Source organism: Nicotiana sylvestris, chromosome 11 (genome assembly GCF_000393655.2).
Source record: "Nicotiana sylvestris chromosome 11, ASM39365v2, whole genome shotgun sequence".
Taxonomy (NCBI): Eukaryota; Viridiplantae; Streptophyta; class Magnoliopsida; order Solanales; family Solanaceae; genus Nicotiana; species Nicotiana sylvestris.
This window is the reverse complement of record NC_091067.1, coordinates 41,383,127-41,409,570: the sequence shown is the minus strand read 5'-3', so window position 1 is coordinate 41,409,570 and position 26,444 is coordinate 41,383,127. Positions and strand designations below refer to the sequence as shown.

The 26,444-nt window shown below is 37.8% G+C and overlaps 2 protein-coding genes across 2 annotated transcripts; both read left to right on the top strand.

Moving 5' to 3' along the window:
* The first annotated feature begins 20,938 nt into the window (after nt 1-20,938).
* On the top strand, nt 20,939-23,308 carry LOC138880965 (uncharacterized). Its single transcript, XM_070161151.1, has 4 exons — nt 20,939-21,187; nt 21,296-21,540; nt 22,308-22,827; nt 23,147-23,308. The coding sequence occupies exons 1-4, from the start codon at nt 20,939-20,941 to the stop codon at nt 23,306-23,308; spliced, it is 1,176 nt and encodes a 391-aa protein (XP_070017252.1).
* Nucleotides 23,309-23,549: 241 nt separating this feature from the next.
* LOC138880963 (uncharacterized) lies at nt 23,550-24,501 on the top strand. The gene is made up of 2 exons (XM_070161150.1): nt 23,550-23,874; nt 24,395-24,501. Exons 1-2 carry the CDS (start codon nt 23,550-23,552, stop codon nt 24,499-24,501), a joined length of 432 nt encoding a protein of 143 aa, XP_070017251.1.
* The last annotated feature ends 1,943 nt before the right edge of the window (nt 24,502-26,444 follow it).

Here is a 26,444-nt window from a genome sequence, read left to right as displayed (position 1 = left end):
AGGAGTTGAGAATTGAGGTATTTATAGAGGCCAGTAGTGCGCACTGGGGAAACCCAAAGGACGGCCAACCGTCATGATCAATTTGAGGCTTTTTGAGAAACGTGCGAACGTGACTTCTGAACATCCCATTTTAGTCACATCAACCGATCACGTGGTGTAACTGACATAATGATGGATGCATTGAAGAGTCGAAGAATTCAAATCGTTCCTTGTTATTTCAGTCCAAGAAAAGCGGGGACTATCTATGTACGGTTAAATCAGTGTTGATACCCAATTTTTTCTCACATATTTTTAATACATATATATATATATATATATATATATATATATATATATATATATATATATATATATATACTTTAAAAATAGCACATATGCAGTTATAAGCATGCATAAGTATTTTTTTGTTATAATTTGTCCATAATTTTAAAAGCTTCAAAACAATTTATTTCTTCTCTTTTTATTATATAATTATCCTTCACATTACTTTTGTGATGATTTAGCCAATTAAATTCATTATTTATGCCAACATAGTGTTTAAATATTTTTGTGCATTTTTCGTAATTATATTTATATTTTTTTAAGCTAAAGTGCACATCTTTGCAATAATAGCCCTTACTAATATATAATTACATTATTTATGCATAAAATGGTCTTTTATATTTTAAAAATGTTAAATATCTATTTTTAAATCATTTTAGTACACAAAAATATTTTTTGGTATTCATTTATTATTTTTATAAATTATTTAATTATTAAAATTAGCTATTTAAAATCTGGCCCTATTTTTATTCAAATTGGACCCAATATCCAGCCCAATTTCAATTTAAACTTACCCAGCCGAAACCCTAATACCTGATCCGGTCCCAAACCCGATTAATCTCAGCTATTGATCATAGAGATCAAAGGCCAGAATTAGCCCCTTCCTTTTTTAGTCCCAACCGACCCCCCAAACCCTTTCATTTCCACCGTCCGCCGCCCTGAAATTCCTCCCCTCTCTCAAATTCTCTCAAACCTAACCCTAATTGGACCTCTCTATCACTCATCTATGGCTATCTATGGTGGTTCCTCACCACCCCCAGGCCTCTAGTAGCCTCTCTTGTACTTGTATCAACATCTTCAGGGTCCTCAAAGGACCAGGGTTAGTTTGCTTGCATATATGGCCATTTCTCGCCTGTTTTAGGCTGTCTTGGTTTGATACCAAGTGAGATATTCATATATCTATGGGTTTCTAGGTTTGATTCTTCATCTCTGTGATTGTTCTTCTCAAAACCCTAATTTCTCTCTTCTGAACTTCTTAAATCTATATAGATCTGAGATGGTTTGGACCTATTTCATATGAGTTTTATAAGAGCCTTTTGGTTTTTACAAGAATCATGTGATTTTCGAACAATTTTTCATTTTTTCTAAACTAGGGTTTCCGAAAATTTCTTTTCCAAAATGTTTGATGATTTTTGAGTGTTTGATCTTCTGCTTCTTATGTGTTTTGACTGATTTCGTACGTTTGCTACAACCTTAACTCGTTTATACTAAAAGCCCTAATTTTTGACATTCTTTGTTTGGTTCCAAGTACTGGTGTATTGACTGTGTTCTTGCCTTGGTTCTTGTGATTTCTCTTTAGCCATTTGAATGTTTCGTAGTTTTCTTATCCTAATATACCTCTATTGAGTTTCTTTGTTCAACTCTTTTCCTGATGCTATATTTTTGTTTTCATTATGACTATTCATGTTAAGACCTATATCTTTTACCTTAAATCAATGTTGTTTTCTTGTTTTACCAATTTGTTTCGTGTCAAATCCTGACTATTCATTTCTTATCTTATTTTGTCTGTGAAACTAGCTGACTCTTTACGTGATTTTCTCTATGATTGAACCCTTGATTATTCTGAAGTTCCTATTTCCTTGTTTAGTTTGAACTCTTTTCCTTAACAAAACTTTTAATTCTTACCTCTTTACTCGGTTTGATTGAACTTCTTGCCTTAATTAGTTTTCCCTTGCCTTATTTATTATTTTGCTGATTCTTGCTTATTGTTTCCTTAACTGAAACTCTTGTTCATTCACCCCTAATTACTTGCTCCATACTTAAGCCATATTCGACTTCCTTCATTAAGTATCTGTCCTTCTTTAACCTTTGATTGATTATCCTTTGATTAAAGGGAAGAATTACTGATCTTACATATGATTGATTCCATGAATTTCTCTAATTTTTACTTAATTGATCTCTCAACTTATTTTATTAAGCTTTTCATTACTATATAAACTCCCTCTTATTTTAACTTCTAGACGACGAAGAATAGTTCAAAAACTATCACTTTACACTCTAAAAAGGCTATCTCTCTCTCTCTCTACTCTCTCTTTGCTCTCTCTGCTTTCTTTGATACTTGTGATCCCTGTTATTCTAGCCGGCTACAAGCCAAGGGTTGGAATTGTACAATACCTTGCTCGCATATTGTGTTTCCTTTCTTTAACTACGTATGCTTCTGATTAATTTTTAAGAATCAAAACCTATGTGTTTACTTACTACTTTAGTTCATGTGGCCTGATGTCCATTCTTGCTTCTGTTTTATATGATCAGAATGTTTCCATTATGCTTGCTTGCTTGCTTTCTTGTTTAACATGTCTACATATGTAGTTAGGCTGTTTAATTAAATTCTGTTTATCTAGCATGCCTTCACTTTTTAATACCTGCCCATGCTCATGTAAGTCTTTACTTGTTCTGTGCCCCCCCCCCCCCCCCGCTAAGTTAGTTCATCTTCTTAGAGTAATTCTATCTGTGTTGATGTCTTCAACATGTTTCTGTTGTTTATCCTTGCCGTTTGACTTGCATTCTATCTAACATACGAGTTCTATAGAACCCTTCAAAAGCTCTATATATCCTGTTGATTTTGTGCTCCACTAAGGTGTCCTCTCTATGTTCGTAGCCCATCGTCCCTTGTGTGAAAGCTGTTTTGCTTCCTAAAAACTATTTATTTACTTGTGTATTGATTGCGAATTGTTTCTTTACACTTCCTCAAAATGTTTTATCACTAAGGGTTTTCAGAAATTTTTTCAGTCCTTAAACATTCTTTTAATTTCTTTCAAACCGTTATGCAGTTTCACCTACTCCTAGAATACTAGGTCCTGCCCCTCTAGTATATGTACTGCTTAGAGACCCTTGAGATCTCTTTGAACTCTGGCATATCTGTCAGGACCCAAATCGATGGGCCGCAATGGGCACCAGGTACCTTACTCTATCGAGTACCAACGTAACGTATCTTTCTTATTCTAACATCATATACACGTGACATACGGGCCTAATAGGCCAACATAATCATTTATAAACTCAAAACATAGGCCGACAAGGCCGTACAATCTTTCACGTATACGACATATGTCTACAAGCCTCTAAGAGTACATAAATGTCATAAATGTCGGGATAGAGTCCTGCCATACCAAACAATACACGTCTAAATCATACTAACCAAACAAGCAACTCCGATGCAAATAGAGCGCACCAACATCTTCTGGTGAGCTGATAGCCTACTTGGAGGGCTCTCGATATGTATATCTGGACCTATGGGTATGAAACGCAGCATCCCCAGGCAAAAGGGATGTCAGTACTAATAATGTACCGAGTATGTAAGGCACATAAATAAGTATTTAAGAGACACGGAAGAAGTATAGAGTACATGACTCAACCTGTAAGTCTGAATAACTTTGTAAATCATAAATTACTTTTAGCATCATGCATATGTGTATGAATGTCATGTCTTGAATAGGAACATGTTTCATAACATCATCACCCTCTGAGGGCATCCCATTATATCATATCGACCAGTGTGGGCAAAATCATCATCATATATCAGCTGATCAGGTAGTGGTGCGTAAATAATGCCATAACCTTTCCCATATCCCATATACATATATATATACATATATATATATATATATATATATATACATATATATATATATATATATATATATATATATATATATATATATATATATATATATATATATATATATATATATATATATATATGTGTGTGTGTGTGTGTGTGTGTGTGTATAATGTCGTTTGAATTATATTTCTGCCACTATGGGCAACATCAACATCATATACCAGCTGGTATATGTATATGGGATATGATGTTGATGTTGCCCATAGTGGCAGAAATATAATTCAAACGACATTATACACACACACACACACACACACACACACACACACACACACATATATATATATATATATGTGTGTGTGTGTGTGTGTGTGTGTATAATGTCGTTTGAATTATATTTCTGCCACTATGGGCAACATCAACATCATATACCAGCTGGTATATGTATATGGGATATGATGTTGATGTTGCCCATAGTGGCAGAAATATAATTCAAACGACATTATACACACACACACACACACACACACACACACACATATATATATATATATATATATATATATATATATATATATATATATATATATATATATATATATATATATATATATATATATATGTGTGTGTGTGTGTGTGTGTGTGTGTGTGTGTATAATGTCGTTTGAATTATATTTCTGCCACTATGGGCAACATCAACATCATATACCAGCTGATCAGGTGGTGGTGCGTATATAACGCCGTAACCTTTTTCCATATCCCATATACATATAATTACATATATACGCGTATATAACGCCATCTAGTCATGGGTCAATGCACATGAATGCAATGCATGAAAAGTAATAAGACCATTTTGTCTTAAGCAATATCATAAAGTAATTTTTTTTTCTCAACTTTCATATTTTTCTGAGGCCCATGAACAGATGATAAAATATTATGACACATGAAAATTCAGGAACATAGATATCTCTAATACTTCTATGAATAGAGTCATTTATGGAATTTGTGAATTTGCACGTTTCTTTCGTATCGTATGGATCATGCCAAAAGAAAGAAGGGATAACCTTAAAATGCCTGGAGTAGGGAAAACTCCATATAATATTTCGTTGGAAAACCTTCATTGATTGAACGAAATTTGCCTCTACTCGTTAAAGATTCATGGAAAAAATTTGTTTCTAGTTCATAAAATTTTGGAATGAATTGATTTGAATTGGAGTAAGGCTTGGACGAAAATTGTTTAGAATTAAAATGAATTATTTCTGCTTCCTCACGTTTTGGTCCTACGACAGAATGTATCTTATGGTTTTATCTTGAATGAATTGAGCATATATGGTATCATATGAATTTTTGCTCTAACAAATCACGTACTTCTATTCAATATTTGATGAATTTGTTGAAGCAACGCTTCAAATACATGGATTGACTTTCTGATGCAATTCATATTGTTTTTGGAATGACATTGACATGTTACTACCTTTAACTAATGACTAAGCCTCAAGCTTCTTCTTAGTATTCCACCTTGGCATGTGACATTATGAGTCACTTAATTAATCCTTGTGTGGCTGCCACGTTATGCAGGGGGGGGTTAATCTTATCCAAATATATCCCCAATTAATTAGGTAATGTCCCGTTACCCAGTAATTAATCAATTACTCGTAAAATTGAGAATCAGTCCCACTTACTTAAAATATTACTCACTTTTAACATACCTTGTACACCTTACTATCATGGTCATATAGTACCTTGTATGTCACTAGTCCATAAATACCGGGTATTTTAGCTCGGACCATATTTTATCCCAAAATGCCCAACTTTGACAAAATTCATTTTCCTAGACTTGCTCCCCTTTTCGTCTTTATGAATTTACTAATCACTTGTGAAAAAGCATAATCCTTATAATCCCCAAATAATCTTTTCCTTGGACTGATGTCAATTACCTTACGACAAATTCAACGCACATTACTGTAGGGTGCAACATCATCGTAATTTATTATTGCGAGGCGTAACATCACCATAATGTAATACTACAGGGTGCAACTCTGTCGTAACTTATTACTCCGAAGCGTAACATCACTGTAATATAATATTGTTGGGTACAACACTATCGTAACTTATTACTGCAAGACGTGACATCATCATAACATATTATTGTAGAGGGTGACATCATCGTTACATATTACTGCAGAGCATAACAATGTCGTAATATAATACTGCGGGACGTAATATTGCGGGATGTAACATCATTCCCCCCTTTAGAACATTCGTCCTCGAATGTTAACCAGTGCTCTTATCATTTTCTTAACTTAAATCTTCCGAATACTTTAGAACTTTCCTTGCCATCTAGGTGACTGTTCTGTTAATAAGTCCAAACTCTAGGGCATCCCTCCTTAGGCCTCCTTCTCATACCACAACTTGTAGTCAATATCCTTACAATCTCATAACTATTGCTACCTTTCATCATGCAGCCTGTATAGTTGTGATCTTCTAAGTGTGTCCAATCTCTAGGCTTCACATGTAGAGCTTAATAGGATGTCCCTTTGGGCATTTATGAGTAGATTGAAGCTCTTCGCTCGATACTTGGTTGAATTAACGAATATTGTTATATCTCATCGCATAGGTCTGTTTAACCATCCGTATGAATTTACTGCCATAACTCTTACTTTAATTTATCGTTGCTGAGGTCTGCTACCAAATCCCAGCTTACTCTCGTTGCTCATTCCATATGTATAAATTTAAGTCCTTTGATGTTTCCTCATTACTGTTCTTTAGAATGACGGCCTTATCTTATCTCATACTTTGTAACTTTTGTCCATCCATTGTTGATTCACCTCAATATTGGTCTACAATATACCACTGATAACTTAACCTTTTATGTAATATTGCTGCTAGGATTCACATTTTATTGGGGAACGTCTGAAATGATTAGATTGATCCACCTTGGGCGATACCCTGCTTTCATAACCATACCTCACAGCATCCCAATGCGATTCACCTTGCGTGGGTACTTTAATCCTGTCTAATTCATAAGATTCGTTTCTTTTCTTTGTTGAATCATTACTCAATCAAAGGCCCAGACGTCATCTTTTATCTATCACAATTACACCATCATTCTATTACCATGGTGGCATTCTAAATTCTATTATTCGTAGACTCATTTGAGTTTATTTAGGCTATAGTGAACTCTGTATAGTTTAGAGAAACCATCTGCTCTTCTTGTTTTCATGGGCTTAATCCTGAGGACTTATCCATTTTCGTTACCTTCTCACTCGTCCTTTCTTATCCTTACTCTTGTCTTCTAGAACCTTGTAGCTTCACCATATAATGCCTTGCGACCTACACAACTCTATTTATATTACTTGCAACCTTTCAACTTGCTTGCATCATAGATTTCCTTATGTCATTCTGGGACATCAAGCGAGACATCACATCGTCTCTAACTCTTTTTTACTGTCTTAATTAGCCTCCTCGATACCTAGAAACCATAGTATGCCACTATCATTCCTGGATATTGAATCCCAGCACTTCCAGCCTTCTATCTGAAGTATGGACTATTCGCATAGTCTGCCTTAGAGTATCTCGTACGTTGTTCACTTTCACCTTACTTACTTAAAATCTCGTATCGTATCTTTTATCTCCTTCATAACCTCCCTTCCACCTATGTGTAATTCACGTCCATAACTTGAAGCTCTATTATAATACTCGCACCTCTAGTACATACACAATCTGGTGGGAGCTTCGTACTCACTTCTTATGAGGCTGGTACTTCTTCTAACTGGCTTCCTTGTAGAGCCATTATACATTATGGTTGTTGTGATTTCTCTTGAACATCTGATATTAAGAGTGATTCTGTCATGTTCTCAAGCATAACTTCTATAATTTTTTCTAGGTCCAATAATCAAACTCTTAATTTACTTGGGTGATGTAATTCTTTACTTTCCTCTTCATTCTGATCAGCCTTTACGTAGGCTTAAGCTATCTTTCGGTATGTAGCTCATGGTATCATTTATTACCCTATCCTTTCAAGGGCGTTATGGAATATCCATGATACAATCTTCTAACGATTCAATCCTTTGTATATGACCTAGGCTCAATTCTTTATTTTAACTTATACCGGAGTCTTTTATGGCTGTATGATTGTCAACAAATATGCTGCCTAGATAATGCTCCAAAATCTTGAGTGTATCCATAACATACTAACTCAGGATCATTTATCAAATAATTCTTTCGTTCCATCTTAGCTTTATTTCAACGTAAGCTATTACTTTTCATGGTCTTTCTACCCCCTTGTTGCATCCATACTTAGCTTATCTTAGTGCTCACACTTTCCAGAGTTTTCATACAACTCATCTGATCTCGAATATTACTTTTAATTCTTACTTCTCGTTCATTAGCCACGGTAGGTGCCACTTACCTTTGGAATTCTTACAATGTTGTTGCAAGATTGTTGTTACATGACCATTTCCTCTTTAGGTTGTTGTGCTTAGGTTGAAGCCTTCTTTCTTATCTCCTCAGCTAGTCTTTCGTTGTAGTACTTAGGGAGAACCCTTGACTCTCTTAAAGTTGTGAGGTTATTAAGGACCTTTTTGATGTCCTTACTTGCCTATAATCATCTATAGTTGCTTACTTCCATGCCTTTATGCTTGTATGGTTGCTTCTGAACTGATATTTTGACTGCCTTCCTTGTGGAACTTTCTTTATCCCCGTAACACTCATACGGTACCTTTAACTACCCCGACTCTTGTTTGAATATATCTCAAGTTTTATAATGATATTTTTCGAGGCTGAATTCTCCATGTTGGGTTCTACTATGTTTACCTTACATGATCTGATGACTCGTCTATAACCTCCTGTTTAGCCATAACACTGGGATCTTCCTGACCAATTACTAACTACTCGTTGGTCCATTCTCATATCAATATTCCTCGTAATCTTTCTTGGGTTATTTCCTTTGTCTTAACTTACATCTCGCATTGTCTCCTTATTTATTAATAACAGCTCGGGCAAGGACCTTTACTTGCTCTCCTTGACGTCGTGCTTGCACAATATTCTTGAATCGTAGCGTATCTGTAAGATTTGGATAAGTGCCATCTCATTCCTCTTTCATTTATCGCATTCTTCCTTTACCATTCTATAGTCACTAGAACCATTTAATTCTGACTTAATGTCACATCACTCCATATCCCCCCATTTAGGGCTGTATTAAAAGCTGAAACCATGAGGATCTACCTATAGATGTTTTAACTCTCCATTTTTGGCATTGTTTTCTCAACATTAATGATCCTTACTCGCCTTGTGGAAATCCGTCTGTACCAAGGATGAAAAATTCCCTTACTCGCGAGGGTGACAATTAGCGTAACTGGCACATACAGTCTCTTAAGCTTAACTTTGCTCATATTGCTTCATCCCTGAATGACCATTCTCTAAATTCATCGTGAATCTTCTTCTATGGTCCCTTCTATTACCACTGGAACAAAATCTGAAATTACCATGATGTTGCGTACTTTCCAATCATTCAGTCCCTAAGTCATATTTAGTTTATCTTATTTACCAGTCCATACTGATCTCTGTTACTCTAGGGATTAACTCTCCCCTCTAGTAGTCACGTTGGAGTCCCGAACTTATTTTCTCGAAATGAGGATATAACCTTATTGCCTATACTCTTTTGTTGTCTTAAGGTACATCACATTTTGTTTGTTCCTTCATTTGACTATAGGTTCTGTAACACTCTACCGTTTTCATCCATGTATCACACCTTATTCATAATGATTCCTTATCTCTCTTCTCATTACTCTGCTAATATTTCTGCATATCCCTTTTCTTGTGAAAGCTTCAATACGACCTTTTTTCACTTTTAGCTTTCCTTTGCTCCATCCAGTGGCTCTTCAAGTTGCTTAACGTTCTCGCTTTACTAGGGGCACGATCCATACTTAGGTAATATTTATCCGTTCAAGGCTTATAGTGCATTTCTTTGTAGTACTCATATCTGGCTGCACTATTTTAAAGTGCACCATCTAGGTGTCTCATAAAGAGATCTATTAGCACATTTGCAATATCCTTCAGAAATGTCAACTGATGCAATCAATTCATCCATCATATCTTCTTATACTACATTTGTTAACCCCCATAGGGCATATCTGGAAGGGGTGCGACCAATTGTATATACCTCTGTTACTATTCAATATAACTCAAAAAGCTTATGTTCATCTGCCTCAATTATAAACGTTGCTAACCTTCATTAACTGGGTACCTCGTACCCTATTTCACTTGTACTTATCTTCTTAATCTCTAATTGTCCTTTACCATAAAGGTGGATAGGCATTCTTGTCTTAAGGCTTCTTATCAAGAAGCTTACACCTTTCAGTACACCCATGATCTGCTAAAGACCTTATATTTACTTATCATAAGCATGATACAAAGTCGAATTCCTCTAATTTACCACTTCCACAGCCTGAACGTAGGCATCGTCTTATTACGAATAAAAATAGAAGCTCACGACCTGAATTCTTATAAGTGAGCTATACCACATGATCTAGAGTAAGAAGAAAGAGTGACAGTCTTAAATGCCATATAGCCTCCTGCTTATAAGTGTGGTGCACGACACACCCATAAACAAGATTCTAGTAGACACGACTTGTAGACTCCCTAGGAAAGAACTTCTCTGATACCACTTTTGTCACGACCCAAACTGATGGGCCGCTATGGGCACCAGGTACCTTACTCGACCGAGTACCAACGTAACATATCTTTCTTATTACATCATCATTTACACGTGACATACGGGCCTAATAGGCCAACATAATCATTTATAAACACAAAACATAGGCCGACAAGCCCGTAAAATCTTTCACGTATACGACATATGTCTACAATCCTCTAAGAGTACATAAATGTCATAAAGGTCAGGATAGAGTCCCGCCATACCAAACAATACACCTCTAAATCATACCAACCAAAAAAGCAACTCTAAAGCAAATGGAGCGCACCAATATCTTCCGCTGAGCTGATAGCCTACTTGGAGGGCTCTCGACATGTCTATTGGGACCTACGGGTATGAAATGCAACGCCCCCAGGCAAAAAAGATGTCAGTACGAATAATGTACCGAGTATGTATGGCACATAAATAAGTACATAAGAGATTTGGAAGAAGTATAGAGTACATGACTCAACCTGTAAGTCTGAATAACTTTGTAAATCATAAATTACTTTTAGCGTCATGCATATGCGTATGAATTTCATGTCATGCATAGGTATATGTTTCATAACATCATAAGCCTCTGAGGGCATCCCATCATATCATATCGGCCACTACGGGCAAAATCATCATCGTATACCAGCTGATTAGGTGGTGGTGTGTATATAATGCCATAACCTTTCCCATATCCCATATACATATATGTACATACATATATACGCGTATATAACACCGTTTGAATCATATTTCAGCCCCTGTGGGCAACATCATCATCATATACCAGCTGATCAGGTACTGGTGCGTATATAACGCTGTAACCTTTTCCCATATCCCATATACATATATTTACATATATACGCGTATATAACGCCATTTGTTCATGGGTCAATGTACATGAGTGCAATGAATGAAAAGTACGTTAATAAAATCATTTGGAATTTCATAAGACCATTTTGTCTTGAGCAATATCATAAAGTAATTTTTTTTTCTCAACTTTCATATTTTTTGAGACCCATGAACAGATGATAAAATATTATGATACATGGAAATTCAGGAACATAGATATCTCTAATACTTCTATGAATAGAGTCATTTATGGAATTTGTGCATTTACACATTTCGTTTGTATCATATGGATCATGCAAAAACAAATAAGGGATAGCCTTAACATGCCTAGAGTTGGAAAAACATCATATAATATTTTGTTGGAAAACCTTCGTTGATTGAACGAAATTTGCCTCTGCTCCTTAAAGATTCACGGAAGTAATTTTTTTCTGGTTCCTAAAATTTTGGAATGAATTGATCTGATTTGGAGTGAGGCTTGGACCAAAATTGTTTAGAATTAAAATGAATTGTTTCTGCTTCCTCACATTTTAGTCCTACGACATAATGTATCTTGAGATTTTATCTTGAATGAATTGTGCATATATGATATCATATAAATTTTTGCTCTAAGAAATCACGTACTACTATTCAAGATTTGATGAATTTGTTGAAGTAATGCTTCAATTACTTGGATTGACTTTCTGATGCAATTCATGTTATTTTTTGAATGACATTGACATGTTACTACCCTTAACTAATGACTAAGCCTCAAGCTTATTGTTAGTTTGCCACCTTGGAATGTGACATTATGAGCCACTTAATTAATAATTGTGTGGCTGCCATGTTATGGGGGGGGGGTTGGGATTTAATCTTATCCAAATATATCTCCAATTAATTAGGTAATGTCCCGTTACCCAGTAATTAATCAATTGCCCGTAAAGTTGAGAATTATTCCCACTTACTTAAAATATTACTCACTTTTAACATACCTTGTACACCTTACTATCATGGCCATGTAGTACCTTGTATGGCCTAGTCCATAAATACTGGATATTTTAGCTCGGGCCGTATTTTATCCCAAAATGCCAAACTTTGACAAAATTCATTTTTTAGACTTGCTCCCCCTTTCACCTTTATGAATTTACTAATCACTTGTGAAATAGCATAATCCTTATAACCCCAAATAATATTTTCCTTGGACTGATGTCAATTACCTTACGACAAATTCAACGTACATTACTGCAGGGTGCAACATCGTCGAACTTATTACTGCGAAGCGTAACATCACCGCAATGTAGTACTACAGGGTGCAACTCTATCGTAACTTATTACTGCGAAGCGTAACATCACTGTAATATAATACTGCTGGGTACAACACTGTCGTAACTTATTACTGTAGGACGTAACATCATCGTAATATATTACTGCAGAGAGTGACATCATCGTAATATATTACTGCAGAGCATAACATTGTCATAATATAATACTGGGGATGTAATATCGACGTAATATTGCGGGGTGTAACAATATTAGTGCTGGCACTTCTACACTGCATAAAATCAACTATTATTTGAGAAAGGTCTAGGTGTGAGCACTGCCCGGGATCCTTGAGGTCCTTAGGGAACTCTGACACATCTAGACATGAAATTAGCTATGGAACTTTGGCCATTTGAGACTAACGGAGGCTTGGAATTCATTTGGGCTTACTTCAGGCTCCCTATAGATTAGTTTATGTCCTATTTATGTAATTTTTTATTCTATTCATCGGTCTGTAATAATTAATTGTAAAAACACAGTGGGGTGATTAGTGAAAAGGGAGGGTAATTATATATTGTGGATAATATTGGCTAGATACCATGCCTATAGGTTCTTTATTGATTCAAACATGTTTGTTAGATAACATGCCTACAGGATCTGTTTTGGTTTAAAATAAGTTTTGTTTGCTTTACTTCCACACAAGTAGAAGTCATGCCTATAGGATCTAAATCAACTTTTAATAATTAGATATCATGCCTATAGGAGTTAAAAAATGATTTAATAGAAATCATGCATATAGGGGTTTCACTTTGGTTAAATGAATTCTACTTGTTTCACATTTTGTTTAACTAAAAACCATGCCTATCTGACTAAAACCAGTTTAGTAAGGAAAATCAGTTTGATTCATGTTTGTTTATTCTGAATTGGTTTAATCAACTAATCTGTCTACTTCTTTAATAAGTTTCAATGCTGCCTTAATTAATATTACTAGAGAACATGCCTATAGGATCAAAACTGCTGTTTAAAAAGAAAAACGGTTTGTTGTTTTATTGCGTTCTTAATCAATAATAGATATCATGCTCATAGGACATCACTGTTTTACGTCTTGACAAGCCTGTAGAGCGATTAAAATTCTACAAACTGTAAAACTGTGTTCTATTATCTGTGACTGCCTATAATCAATAGGTCTAAAATCGGTAGACAAGCTGAATAGGTATTTGACACTTTGGTCCAAATTTAGTACTGCATATTCTCTGCTCACCTAGATATCATGCTCTAAGGCTTTTTTCTCAAATACCTGAAACTGTTGTTTGAGACATGTACTTATTTGTTCTGTTTGTGGAGGTAAATGTGAGCCTTTAATTGTTCCCTCTTTAAATGCAGTCCTAATTGTTTTGATTGACGCCTAGGTTTTTCTCCTTTAAGTACCTTAAGATGGTCTTGAAACTACATAAATTAGAGGTCCTAACTACCTCCAAGTCTACAAGGAAGGGACAGGTAGTGCACGCATAAGATATTTTTAAAGGTTGCTAGAATGCTTTAGGTTATGACCAAGGGGAGGAAATTGGGTAGTAAGGATATGATGACTACACGCTAATGTCACGTGTAGCCCTTCATTGAGGAGTGATTACCGGGCATTGTGTCGGTATGATCCTATAGGCTAACAAACCTAGGACCCCTCCTTTCCTAATTCCTATATGTTTTTAAATAAATTAACTTTTCTTTACATGTGTGAAAACCTTTTCCCTTATTTTCATTACTTGAACCATACATGTACTTAGAATGTCAAAACATGCTTTTATTTGCGATCATGTGTTACAAATGTTTATGTTCTTCACATAATTTAAGTTCGGTCGGGACCCACCATTATGGACCGCGAGGGGTGCCTAACACCTTCCCCTCAAGATTATTTCTAGCCCTTACCTTAATCTCTGGTAATGAAAACTAGTCCAAGAGTTAGTTGCTCTAGATGCCCTAATGCACCATAATCTGTTAGGTGGTGACTCTTCAAATACCCAATTCCCAAAAGGAAACGAGTTATCTCCCACCATGAATGTCGAAACCTGTACTTCCCCATCAAAAAGAGGAAAAAGGGGCGCGACAGCATGGCGACTCTACTGGGGCTATTTTTAGGCTCTTACCATAACAAACTTATCTTTTGTGAATTAGTCCAAACATGTTCTATCCCATGTACCCTTTCCCCTTATTTGATTTTAACTATCTATTTTCAAGTATTTATGATTATTTTATTCTTGAAACTGACTTGTCTATTTGTTTTCCTTTCTGTAACTTTCTTTCAATTACTGAAATACCGTATTTATTACTTTTCTTACGTGCAAATACTTGACAACATGCTATTTACTGCTACATAAATCATGCTCAACATCATATTCCACTTGTGCGTAATTAATCCTATAGGAACTCTTGATGAGTGCTTGCGCTCTTCCTATATATCACCCTTTAAATTTGGAAAGGTGTATTTGCGGTAAATATAGTCGATCAGCGGTGCATTGGACGGTTCTGTACCTTTCCCCCTCAAGTTGTCCGCTTGGGGGTCCCAGTATAGACCTCTATAGTAGCCTTACTCTAGTTAATTGTGCATGCATCTTGGTCAAACCTAGCCGGGTTAATATGTTGTCCACATAATAACCCTTTAAGACAAGCCTTGTCCAAAAGTCCATCGGGTTGTTCATAATCCCAATGGACGTAACCATGATTATGTGGATTAATTAGGAGAAATAAGTGCCAATATGCTAATCATTACTGTATAAATAGATTAACCTGGAGGGGGAAGGGCCCAACTCTCTTTGTTTTGCAAAAAATGAGGCACGAGGTCCCTATATTCGGTATGGTTAGCACACCCTCACTCTTGCTAGACTGGTGGAGGGATCTTCGTTCATGTGACCAAAACCACGTGAAACGTGTCCTAGGAAACTTGCCTTGTTTGATGGATCTTCAACTCAACAAAATGTTGATGGAAGATGCAACTATTTTTGGGACAAGGAAAGGGTTGTGTTCCGTTTTGGGAACATAGAAATGACTCCCCTCCAAGAGGAAATATGAGGATTTGCTGGGTTGCCTTGGGATAGCCCTAATTTGTTAGCACCTAAAAATTGCACTGCTAGAGGATTTCTGAAAATGGTGGGGCTAAAGAAGAATGACAACTTGAAATGACTAAAGAACTCCTACATACCTTTTGAGTTCCTTTATGAAAGATACGGTCACAACAGTTCCTACCAAATTTTTGATGATGAGTTCTCAATCACTTTTTTAGGTTGGATTCATTGCAGGGTCTTCGTGTTTATTATGTGTTTCTTGGGCATGCTGGTATTCCCAATCCAAGGGTATAGAATCCATACTAGGTTGGCCATGGTAACCAAAACTCTGATGAATGGGATCGAGGGGGAGACATACACTATTGTCCCTATGATTGTTGCAAACATGTACCGGGCTTTGGAAAGATGTCAGAAGGGGTTCAGGTTCTTCGAGGCAACTTGCTGCAACAGGTCTGGTTGTTGGAATATCTCCAAAAAGGACAATACCGTCAAGAATTTTTGCGAAGGTCGTGGAATGATCATATATCCTTCCATCATCCCAAAAGAATGAACTACATTCCAAACATGTTTGCTCAGCAAGAGGACGTTGTGGGATGGGTACAGCTTTTTGCAAATTTGACCGATGAGCAGGTCCAGTGGATGTTCGAGTGGTTCCCTACCAATGAGTTCATCATCGGGTCTAGAGATTTTCCACATTTAGTACTGATTATATTGAGGGGTATATACCCTTACGCTCCTCTCAGGGTTATGAGGCAAGCAAGCAAGAGAAAAATCATACCACGGGTTGCAAAGATGTGTCACTTCAGGGCCGTTTTCCAAGGGGATGCCATCCCGAAAATGAATGAAGCACAACATATGTGGACCTTGAAGATTATTGTTGAGAAGGATACTACTGAGCCAGAACGATACCATACGGGCCACTCATACCTTTACCGTTCATGGTTGGAGGACTACATAGCTGGGATCTCTGAGCCAAGGGCTAGGCTAGGAAATCGTGTCATAGATGAGGCTGCTGAGGCAGAGGTGAAGTATAACAAGATGCGGAAAAGAGTTCGAGAATCTGAAGCTGAGCATATGACACATCATAAGGCTGACCTGGAGATGATTAATGAATGGAAGGAGAGAGCTGCTAAATCCAGCGAAAGGTTGGAATATCTGGAGTACAACTTGATGGAATTGGAGGGGAAAATGAGGAAGAGGGTCACTACCTGTCAGAACGTTGAAGGAAATAAAGGAGGTCATCTGGCAAGGGCATTCCAGTTGCTGAACCTGCGCGAGATAGGAGAATTGATCGACAAGAGCATCCATTCCGGAGAGGGTCGTTCTGGGACCAAATAGATTAGATTTACTTACTTTCCTTTCAAATTTAATAAGGCCAAGTTCCATTAGTGACATTATCTTATTTAGTTTCGTTTTGGTTTGTTTACATTTACTTTAATGAAATGAGTCAATTATTGGCACTAAATTTCTCCAAATTTATTTGTCGCCAGGCCTACCTCGGGCGCAACGAGGTTCCCAAATTAGGACACGAATTTACATTCCCACAATATGTGTTTAAATATTGCAAAAATTTCAAGATCCTTACTGACTTGTTTACCTTTTTGTTTTTCTTTTATTCTCTATTCCCATCTCTTAAGGTTGGTTCGCTCATACTGGCATCATCAGCATATCACACTAGATCTAGAGTCTCTCCACCTCCTCCTCCTCCAGGAAATGTAAAGAGCAAAGGAAAAACTAAAATGGATGACTTAAGTGGTATTCGAAAGGATAATGCTGATAATGCAGAAATTCAGACGGTCGGAGTACTCCGGCCCCATATGATCTAGTCTTGAGATTGGAACAAAAGATATTGGAGCTACAGGGAGAGCTTGAGAAGTTTCGCAACTTCGCAAACTTGTCCCTCACCCTGAATGTCCCTGACATAAAAACAAAAAACCCAGTACCTCACCAAAACACACCAAACTAGCACCCACAAAACCCTCCTACGCAGCATCAATATGCATATCTCACCCCAAAATCTTAATACCTTACCAATACCAACTCCACCACAACACCACCATCAACCAATCCAGTACCCACCAACCGTCACTTATCACACTCCTCAGAATATACCACAACTCATTCTTGACCTTCAAAACTCTACCAATGACCACCATTACACCCCGACACCTGGCACTCACCAAAACAACCCCATATACGTGGAAACCCTCACTCTACCCAACCAATCTCCTATACACCAGAATCTTCCGAGAAGGACCTTCTCATTAAAAACATGGCTGAAGAACTCAAGAAGCTGACGAGTCGGGTTCAGGGTGTCGAAGGCGACAAGGGAATAAAAGGTTTGAACTATGAAGACCTATACATATAGCCGGATGTAGAACTGCTGGAGGGATACAAACCTCCCAAGTTCTAGATGTTTGATGGTACAGGTGATCTTAGGTTTCATCTGAAAACCTATTGTGACAAGCTTATCGAGGTCGGGAAAGATGAAAAGATCCGGATGAAGCTCTTTATGAGGAGTCTTATTGGAGATGCTTTACCCTGGTACATCAGTCAAGATCCTAAGTAATGGTCCAATTGGGTGGGTATGGTGACAGATTTCATGGACCGGTTCAGGTTCAATATAGAAAATACACTAGATGTTTTCTATATCCAGAATCTTAAGAAGAAACCCACCGAAACCTTCCACGAGTATGTTACTCGTTGGAGGTCGGAAGCGGCCAAGGTTATTCCATCTTTGGATGGGGAATAGATGAACAAGTTCTTCGTTAGAGTATAGGATCTATAGTATTACGAAATTTTCCAATCACCCCCAACCCGTCAAAATTTTCCAAGACCACGATAAAAATTTGACCGCAAGCCACCCAGATAGTACACTATTATTGCTGAACCTATAGACCAGCTGTATGAAAGGTTGAAAGTTGCTGGTTATGTCACCATCATTCCTGCTGTGGCATTAAAGAATTTGTCTCAATTGGTCAACCCAAAAAAAACATGTGCATACCATTCTGGTATGAAAGGGCACACCATTGACGAATGTCGAACATTGAAAGACAAGATCCAAACACTGATTGACAATACGCATCAACCCTCTTCCTGATCATAGAGGTGGTGGGGTACATGTGATAGAGATGAACGAATAGTAGGATCCTCAGGGGTCAATCGGGCTTATTCGGGAAGGCGATGACTTTAAACTTGCAGTCACACTCACTCCCATCGTAGTACAAACTCAGTTACAAATTGAAGTTAAGATAACTGCATCAGTCCCATTTGAGGTAGAGATAGCTCCACCTGCGGCTACCCCTGTTCCATTTATTGTAGAAGTGGCCACACCCTTCATGGTGATAGTATCAACGACACCTCCTTTTGACTCAAAAGCAATACCCTGGGATTACGTTGTCGAAGCTCGGCAAAAAAGGGAAGGCAAAGGTAGAAGAATCTGATGTTGCACAGGGAATGAACAGGACGGGAAGAATCTATACACCTGAACACTTGGGAGGACCAAGTAAGGATGCTGCTACAAAGCAGCCTATAATCGAAATAGGACCAGATAACCTTTGGAGGAAAATTCAAGAAAAGGAATATTTTGGCATTCAACATTCGAACAAAACCATAGCTCAGCTATCCATACTGTTACTATTGCAAAATTTAGAGGCACATAAGAATGCTTTAATGAAAGTGCTGAGTGAAGCTTATATACCCAACAACATCACCAGCGGAGAGCTGACCAATATGGTAGGGAAAGTGCTGGAAAGCTATAAGATCATCTTCCACGAAGATGAGCTACCGCCTGAGGGGTTGAATCATAATCAAGCATTGCATATCACAGTGCAATTTGAAGATAAATTCATTGCCAGGGTCTTGGTTGACGGAGGTTCAAGCCTTAATATTTGTCTGTTGGACACTATGAAAAGACTGGACAAAGGTTTTCATGAAATACGGGCAGGAAACATGAATGTGAAAGCTTTCGATAGGTCTCGAAGGGCCACGATCGGGAAAATTAACCCTTGCTTGCAGATGGGGACAACTTGGTTTGACATCGAGTTTCGGGTGCTTGACATACTGGCCTCACACAATCTTTTATTGGGCCGACCATGCATCCATGCCGCTGGGGCTATGGCATCTACACTACATCAAGCCATGAAATTCGAATGAAATTGTTAGGATGTGATCATTCATGGAGATGGGAGTAACCCCATTTATACTAATCAAACCATCCCGATTATTGGAAATAGAAGAAGGCTAGGAGGGGAGACCGATCATCACATTGAATGTGTAAATGCTGTCGAGAAAGATAAATGGTGGATTAGCAAAATAGAAAGCATACTAGCATGGTCTGGGTATGATCCTGACAAAGAGTTGGGGAAGAATCTCCAGGGTATCACAAAATCGATACAGTTAAAGAGTCATGGTACTATATTTGGGGTCGGATATCAGTACACATGGCAAGAGTATAATGATTATTCGACTCTATGGTGCGGACCGTATTACCCTCTCGAGCAACCATTGCCACATCTGGATCAAGTTTTTTACCAAGCTGATACAATATGGGGAACCGCAAAAGAGGAGGCATTAGCTGGGTTGAAGAATCTGTTCTTGGAGGATGAAGACATGGACTACAGTGCAATAATTGAGGAGGATGAGGAAGAAGGCATCACTATTCAGACTATGGAGAAGGGAGCTTTTCTCAGGAACTGGACCGTTAGACCATCTTGGGCCCGCCGAGTCCCTGTCTAGCTTGGAAGATTTTATTTCTATAACCATTTTAGGCATTTAAGATTTTCAGTAATTTTGTTTTAAAGACTTACTTATTTCAAAATAAATGGTCGATTCATCGAGCTGCACTTGTTTGGATGATGTTTAATTTTAGTCAAATGCATTTGCTCTTTATTATTCATTACTGTTTTCTATACCTTTTCTTTCTACAACATTATTGTTACTTTTCCAGATGAATTGATGATTGAGACATGTAATAAACTAACGCAATGTGAGAATAGTGCTTCGGATGAAGAAGATGAGATATTTGAGGAAGTTGTAAGGGAAGTTGAAAACTTTGAGAATAAGCCTAAGTCCAACCTGGACTAGATAGAAGCAGTAAATTTGGGGGACATCGAAACCGTTAAGGAGACTCGCATCAGCATTCACTTATCGCCGATAGATAAAGAGGAGTACATCCATTTTCTAAAGGAATATGAGGATATTTTTTCATGGTCATATGACAACATGACTAGTTTGAGAACGTCCATAGTGGCTAACAAGTTGCCTACTAATCCCATGTGTCCGCCAGTGAAGCAGAAACTCAGAAAATTCAATCCAAATATGAGCCTAAATATCAAGGAGGAAGTCACCAAGCAGATCAAAGCCAAAGTTCTCAGGGTTCTTGAGTACCCCGCCTGGTTAGCTAACATTGTGTCAGTACCAAAAAAATATGGGAAAGTCAAAATATGTGTTGACTATCAGGACTTAAATAAGGCAAGTCCCAAGGATGACTTCCCGCTGCCAAACATACACATCCTAATCAACAATTGTGCCAAGCATCAACTCTAATCTTTTGTAGATTGCTTTACGAGTTACCAACAGATCTGGATGGACGAAGAAGATGCAGAGAAAATAGCTTTTATTATACCATGGGGGGTATACTACTACAAGATAATGCCATTTGGCCTAAAGAATGTTGGGCCTACCTACATGAGAGTCATGACAACTATCTTCCATGATATGATACACAAGGAAATAGAGATGTATGTTGACGACGTCATTATCAAATCTAAGAGGGCCGAAGATCACATAACAGACCTGAGAAAGTTCTTTGACAAGTTAAGGAGGTACAATCTGAAGCTAAACCCAGCAAATTGTGCATTCGGGGTTCCCGCAGGAAAGTTATTGGGATTCATCATCAGCCATTGAGGGATCGAGTTAGATCCATCTAAAGTCAAGGCTATTGAGGAGTTACTGCCACCTAGGAGCAAAAAGGATGTGATGAGCTTCCTGGGACGTCTCAACTATATCAGTCGCTTCATAGCACAATCCACAGTCATATGTGAACCTATCTTCCAAATGCTGAGAAAAGATGCCGAGACAAGTTGGACTGAGGATTGTCACAAAGCCTTCGACAGGATTAAGGAGTACATATCTATACTACCAGTTTTCGTCCCACCAGAGCTGGGGCGGCCTTTGCTACTCTATTTATCTGTATTAGATGGAGCCTTTGGATGTGTTCTAGGACAACATGACAATATAGGAAGAAAGAAGCAAGCCATATATTACTTGAGTGAAAAGTTCACACCTTAGGAAGCATGAAACTCTCTTCTAGAGCGCACTTGCTGTGCTTTGACTTGGACGACCTAGAAATTGAGGCGTTACTTCTGTGCCTATACTACATACCTCATATACAAGATAGATTCTTTGAAGAATATATTTTAGAAACCAATTCAAACTAGGAAGTTAGCTATGTGGCAGATACTATTGAGTGAGTTTGATATTGTCTACGTAACTCAAAAGGTGGTCAAAGGGCAAGCACTATCAGATCATATTGTTGAAAATCAAGTGGGAGGAGAATATGAACCCTTGAAAATGTATTTTCCTGATGAAGAAGTGATGGAGATGCAAATTTCAATGGAATGGGCATTGGAGAAGTTTTGGTATTAGAAACCGGTCAACATTATCCGGTATCTGCTAAACTCAGATTTCTTTGCACCAACAACATGGCAGAATATGAAGCCTGCATTCTAGGACTCAGTATGGTAATCGACATGAACATTCAGGAGCTATTGGTAATCGGTGATTCAGATTTCCTTGTGCACCAGGTACAAGGAGAGTGGGCTACCAAGAATTCCAAGATATTGCCATATCTGCACCATGTGCGGGAATTGAGAAAGTGGTTCACAAAGATAGAATTCCTACATGTGCCCAGAATTCAGAATGAGTTTGTCGATGCATTGGACACCTTGTCATCGATGATACAACATCCAAATAAGAATTTCATTGATCCTATCCAGGTGAAAATTCATAATCAACCTGCATATTGCACTCATGTCGCAGAAGAAATAGATAGAAAACCTTGGTTCCATGACATCAAGGAGTATTTGGCGAGAAGAGAATATCTGGAGCATGTAAACCACACTCAGAAACGCACACTCCGGAGGAAATTTGTACAGGAGAACTCATGTTTTGGGACTGCTAAGATGTGTCGACGCAAAAGAGGCTTCTAAGCTACTTGAGATAGTACATGGTGGGACCTGCGGTCCGCATATGAATGGTTTTGTCTTAGCCAAGAAGATACTCAGGGCCGGTTACTTTTGGATGACCATGGAGATGGGTTGCATTCAGTATATCCACAAATGCTACCAATGGCAAGTGCACGCTGATATGATAAAGGTGCCGCCAAATGAGCTCAATGCCACAAGCTCACCCTTGCCATTTGTCGCATAGGGAATGGATGTCATTGTTCCTATTGAGCCCACTGCTTCAAACGGTCACAGGTTTATTCTGGTAGCCATTTATTACTTCACAACATGGGTAGAGGCTGCATCTTACAAAGCTGTAACCAAGAAGGTCATCGCAGACTTTGTCAAAGATTGTATCATTTGCTGATTCCGAGTACCCGAGTCTATTGTTATTGATAATGTTGCTAATCTCAACAGTGATTTGATGAAAGCCATGTGTGAAACATTCAAAATCAAACACAAGAATTCCACGGCCTATAGGCCTCAGATGAATGGAGCCATAGAAGACGCCAACAAAAATATCAAGAAGATACAAAGGAAGATGGTAGAAAATTACAAACAATGGCATGAGAAGCTATCTTTTACTCTATTAGGGTATCGCACTACACATGTCAACTGGAGCAACTCCCTACATGCTGGTTTATGGTACCGAGGCTGTCATCCCAACTGAGGTGGAGGTTCCTTCTTTAAAAATCATACAGGAAGCTGAACTCAGCGATACAGAATGGGTAAGGAACTGCTATGAACAATTGGCCCTCAAAGATGGAAAGAGGATAAATGTAGTATGTCACGGTCACCTTTACAGGAACAGAATGTCTAGAGCTTTCAACAAAAGGGTCAAACAAAGGCAATTTGCGCCAGGGTTATTAGTGCTGAAGAAGATCTTCCCACATCAAGATAAAGCCAATGGGAAATTTCCCCCCAACTGGCAAGGTCTGTACATGGTTCGTAGGGTGGTGACAGGAGGAGCACTCATACTTGTAGAAATGGACAGAGAAATTTGGCCAAAACCAATCAATTCAGATGCAGTCAAGAGATACTATGCTTAGATTATTTACATTTCCTCATCTGATATAATTGAACTATGCTTGACCTGATTCCCGTATAAGAGGGGATACTTAGGTAGCCCAGTGGGTTCGGTCATATCATAATAAAATTCCATTTTCCCCAAAATCAGAAATAGGGGCAGAATTTTCAGAAGGATTCTCAAAATTCCGAAGACGGTTCAACACGGCTTATTATCCGCAAATAGCCAAAAAATCATCTACCAAACTGGGGTAGAATTTTGAGGAGGACCCTCAAAGTTCTAACATGAGAAAGATGCAATGTCTATAAAATATGTTACAGTCACTAGTTCATCTAAAAATCACTCAATATATCAATATGTTTCTAAAATGTCTCTATTTTATCAACAATTGCATATTTTCGAAAACTCTATTTCTGTAATGGTCAGGCATTACCCAGGGAAACTCGAAGAGGCCTCCAGAGCGGAGCAAAGGAAGGCCAGCGGACAGAAGAATGGACAAACCTCCCTTCACAAAACTTACAAATTTTCTTTGAACGCAGGCACATTTGACGTAGCGATAGAATTCGCAAACATGTATACACAAAGAAAATTCACCATCGATCCGACCATCTGGAACCAAATATATCTCCAGCTAAGAAACATACTACTTTTTGCTACTCGCTCTTTACATGGGACTAAGCCTTGTCCTGCATATTTGCATGAGTGTAATCCCCGCCTTTATACTTGCATGAGGCTAATCCTTGCCTCCATATCTACATAAGGCTAATCCCTGCCTCCGTACATGCATGAGGCTAGTCCCTGCCTCTATATCTGCATGAGGCTAATTATTGCCTCCATATTTGCATAAGGCTTATCCTTGCCTCCATATTTGCATGGGGCTAATCCTTACCTCCATATTTTCATGTAGCTAATCCCTGCCTCCATGTCTGCATGAGGCTAATCCCTGCCACCATATCTGCATGAGGCTAATCCATGCTTTCATATTTGCATGAGGCTTACCATTGCCTCCATATTTGTGTGAGGATAATCCCTGCATCCACATTTGCATTAGGCTAATCCGTGCCTCCTCATTTGCACTGGACTAAGCATTGTCCCTCCTTACATGAATATTGCTCTATTCTGGTACTATCTATTTGTTTTTCGATCGGGTTAAGCCCTACCCTACGTTTCACAAGACTAAGCCTTGTCTTGGTAGCATTGAATTATTGAATCTCATGGGTTCAGATATCGCTAATCTATACAAAGGCGTCATAGTCTAAAAGGCATCATCCTCATAGACGGAAGACACCATGCCATGATCTAAGGATCCCTCAAATTTGCATATCATTATTCAAAGGCATCATGGTTCGGAGGCACCATCTACATGGCCCGAGAACACCATTTCATGGCATGCGAATCCCTCACTAAACAATTCATGGCCCAGGGTATCATGGTACGAGGACATCATCCTTAACCGTCCGAAGACAACCTTCATGGTCAAAGGGAATCTGTATCATGTTTAAATTTCTGCACAAATACATGTCTGTAGCATCTCTTTATCTGCAGGTGACAAGCAAGCAACCGCTATCCTAACAGGAGCGACCTCACTCCAGTTCCTTCAAATTACCTCAAACCTATCCGTTCACCATAACTGCTCTTGCATCTCGTGTCCGTTCTTGCAATGACTTCATCTGTATATTCCGCCAATGAATCCAGAACTACACATGGCTTGATTTCCATAAAACTAGGGATATGTAGTCCACTCAAGACTAGAGTTCGGCCTCTATCTTTCAAAACAGCCCATTTGATAAAAATTGGCCATCATTTCTTTACCCGAAAACTCTTTCATCCTTCTCGAGTAAAGAGGGGCAGTTGTTAATACCCAATTTTTCCTTACATATTTTTAATACATATATATACTTTCAAAATATCACATATGCAGTTATAATCATGCATAAGTATTGTTTTATAATTTTTTCATAATTTTAAAAGCTCCAAAATAATTTATTTCTTCTCACTTTATATAAATATCCATTAATTATCCTTTGTATTACTTCTATGATTATTTGGCCATTTAAATTCATTATTTATGCCAACATAGTGTTTAAATATTTTTGTGCATTTTGCGTAATTATATTTATATTTTTAAAGCTAAATTGCACATCTTTGCAATAATAGCCCTTACTAATATATAATTACATTATTTATTCATAAAATGGTCTTTTATATTTTTAAAATATTAAATAACTATTTTAAAATAATTTTAGTACATAAATATATTTTTTGGTAGTCATTTATTATTTTTATAAATTATTTAATTATTAAAATTAGCTATTTAAAATCTGGCCCTATTTTTATTCAAATTAGATCGAATACCCAGCCCAATTTTAATTTAAACTTACCCAGCGCAAACCCTAATAGCCGATTCGGCCCCAAACCCTTTTAATCTCTGCCGTTGGTCATAGAGATCAATGGCCAGAATCAACACCTTCCTTTT

Coding starts and splice junctions, on each gene's coding strand:
- LOC138880963 (XM_070161150.1), top strand. CDS start 23,550: ATGTCAACTGGAGCAACTCCCTACATGCTGGTTTATGGTACCGAGGCT. Junction 23,875..24,394: donor ATTTCCCCCCAACTGGCAAG/GTCTGTACATGG, acceptor TGTAATGGTCAG/GCATTACCCAGGGAAACTCG.
- LOC138880965 (XM_070161151.1), top strand. CDS start 20,939: ATGACTAGTTTGAGAACGTCCATAGTGGCTAACAAGTTGCCTACTAAT. Junction 21,188..21,295: donor ACTATCAGGACTTAAATAAG/GCAAGTCCCAAG, acceptor AGTTACCAACAG/ATCTGGATGGACGAAGAAGA. Junction 22,828..23,146: donor GAAGAGAATATCTGGAGCAT/GTAAACCACACT, acceptor TTTGTCGCATAG/GGAATGGATGTCATTGTTCC.